Genomic DNA, 896 nt, shown 5'->3' with positions numbered 1-896 from the left:
GTGAATATTTAGGATCCGGTCGTCACAAGATAATTGGATCCAGCAGCAGCAGGTTCTTGCATTCTCCCTCAATGGATCAACAATCTTGTCCAGCTTGCGCGAGGCCTTTGACAGAACTACCAAATATTGTTGCCAGAAGTGATGTCTCATGTGTTGCTATCCTTGTGTGTGGCCATGCATATCATGCCGAATGCTTAGAATCTAGAACTGCCGAGGCAAACAAGTTTGATCCAGCATGTCCAGCTTGTATCTTCGGAGATAATCACTCGTCAAAGTCATCCAGAAAAGATATTAGGGTCGAATCGGAGACTTCTAAGGGAAAGCACCAGAAGATATCTCGAAGCCGGGTAGCTGATAGCTACCTTGAATCTGATGTAAGTGTTTCCGAACCACAGAAAGACATTGAAAGAATAGGAAAAGTTTCAAAGATGGAGCCAAGCTCAAGTACTAGGAGCACACATGGAAAGCCATTCTTGAAGAAGCACTTTTCGTTTCGGTCCAAATCAAATCGAACCCTGCCGGAGAATGATACTGCAAGGACAAAGGGCTTTTGGGGAAGACACCGGAAAGAATGAAAGGCAGTAAAAAGAATGGGTTCCCATTTCTTTGCGAGTCAGCAGCTAATTATAGGAGTAATATTATAACCCCATCAGATTTTTGAGTTTCAATATTTTTTACATAATTAGCTTCACTGATGATTTTAAATCTATGTTATATAAAAGTTGATAGCAAGCTATTATAATAGAATTAAGTTTGTGAAGTTGCTCATTTTAATAATAAGACAGGACCAAATATAGTTACATACAAATGAAGTCATATGTGTCTGCATTGAACAAGAAACATACTTACGAAGCGACATAAGGAGATATGCAAAAGTATTAATTTTGAAAATCTAT

At 39.0% G+C, this 896-nt stretch overlaps 1 protein-coding gene across 1 annotated transcript in view; it reads left to right on the top strand.

The window, feature by feature from the left end:
• Window positions 1–802, top strand: part of LOC107645271 — a gene marked incomplete in the record, with an annotated part of 3,595 nt that extends 2,793 nt beyond the window's left edge. The window contains 1 exon segment of the mRNA XM_016349261.2: window positions 1–802. Within this exon segment, the coding sequence (XP_016204747.1) occupies window positions 1–575 (575 nt within the window).

The sequence above is a fragment of the Arachis ipaensis genome, chromosome B06, assembly GCF_000816755.2.
Source record: "Arachis ipaensis cultivar K30076 chromosome B06, Araip1.1, whole genome shotgun sequence".
Lineage (NCBI taxonomy): Eukaryota > Viridiplantae > Streptophyta > Magnoliopsida > Fabales > Fabaceae > Arachis > Arachis ipaensis.
Note: the sequence above shows the minus strand (reverse complement) of the source record. Positions and strands in the feature narration are given on the sequence as shown.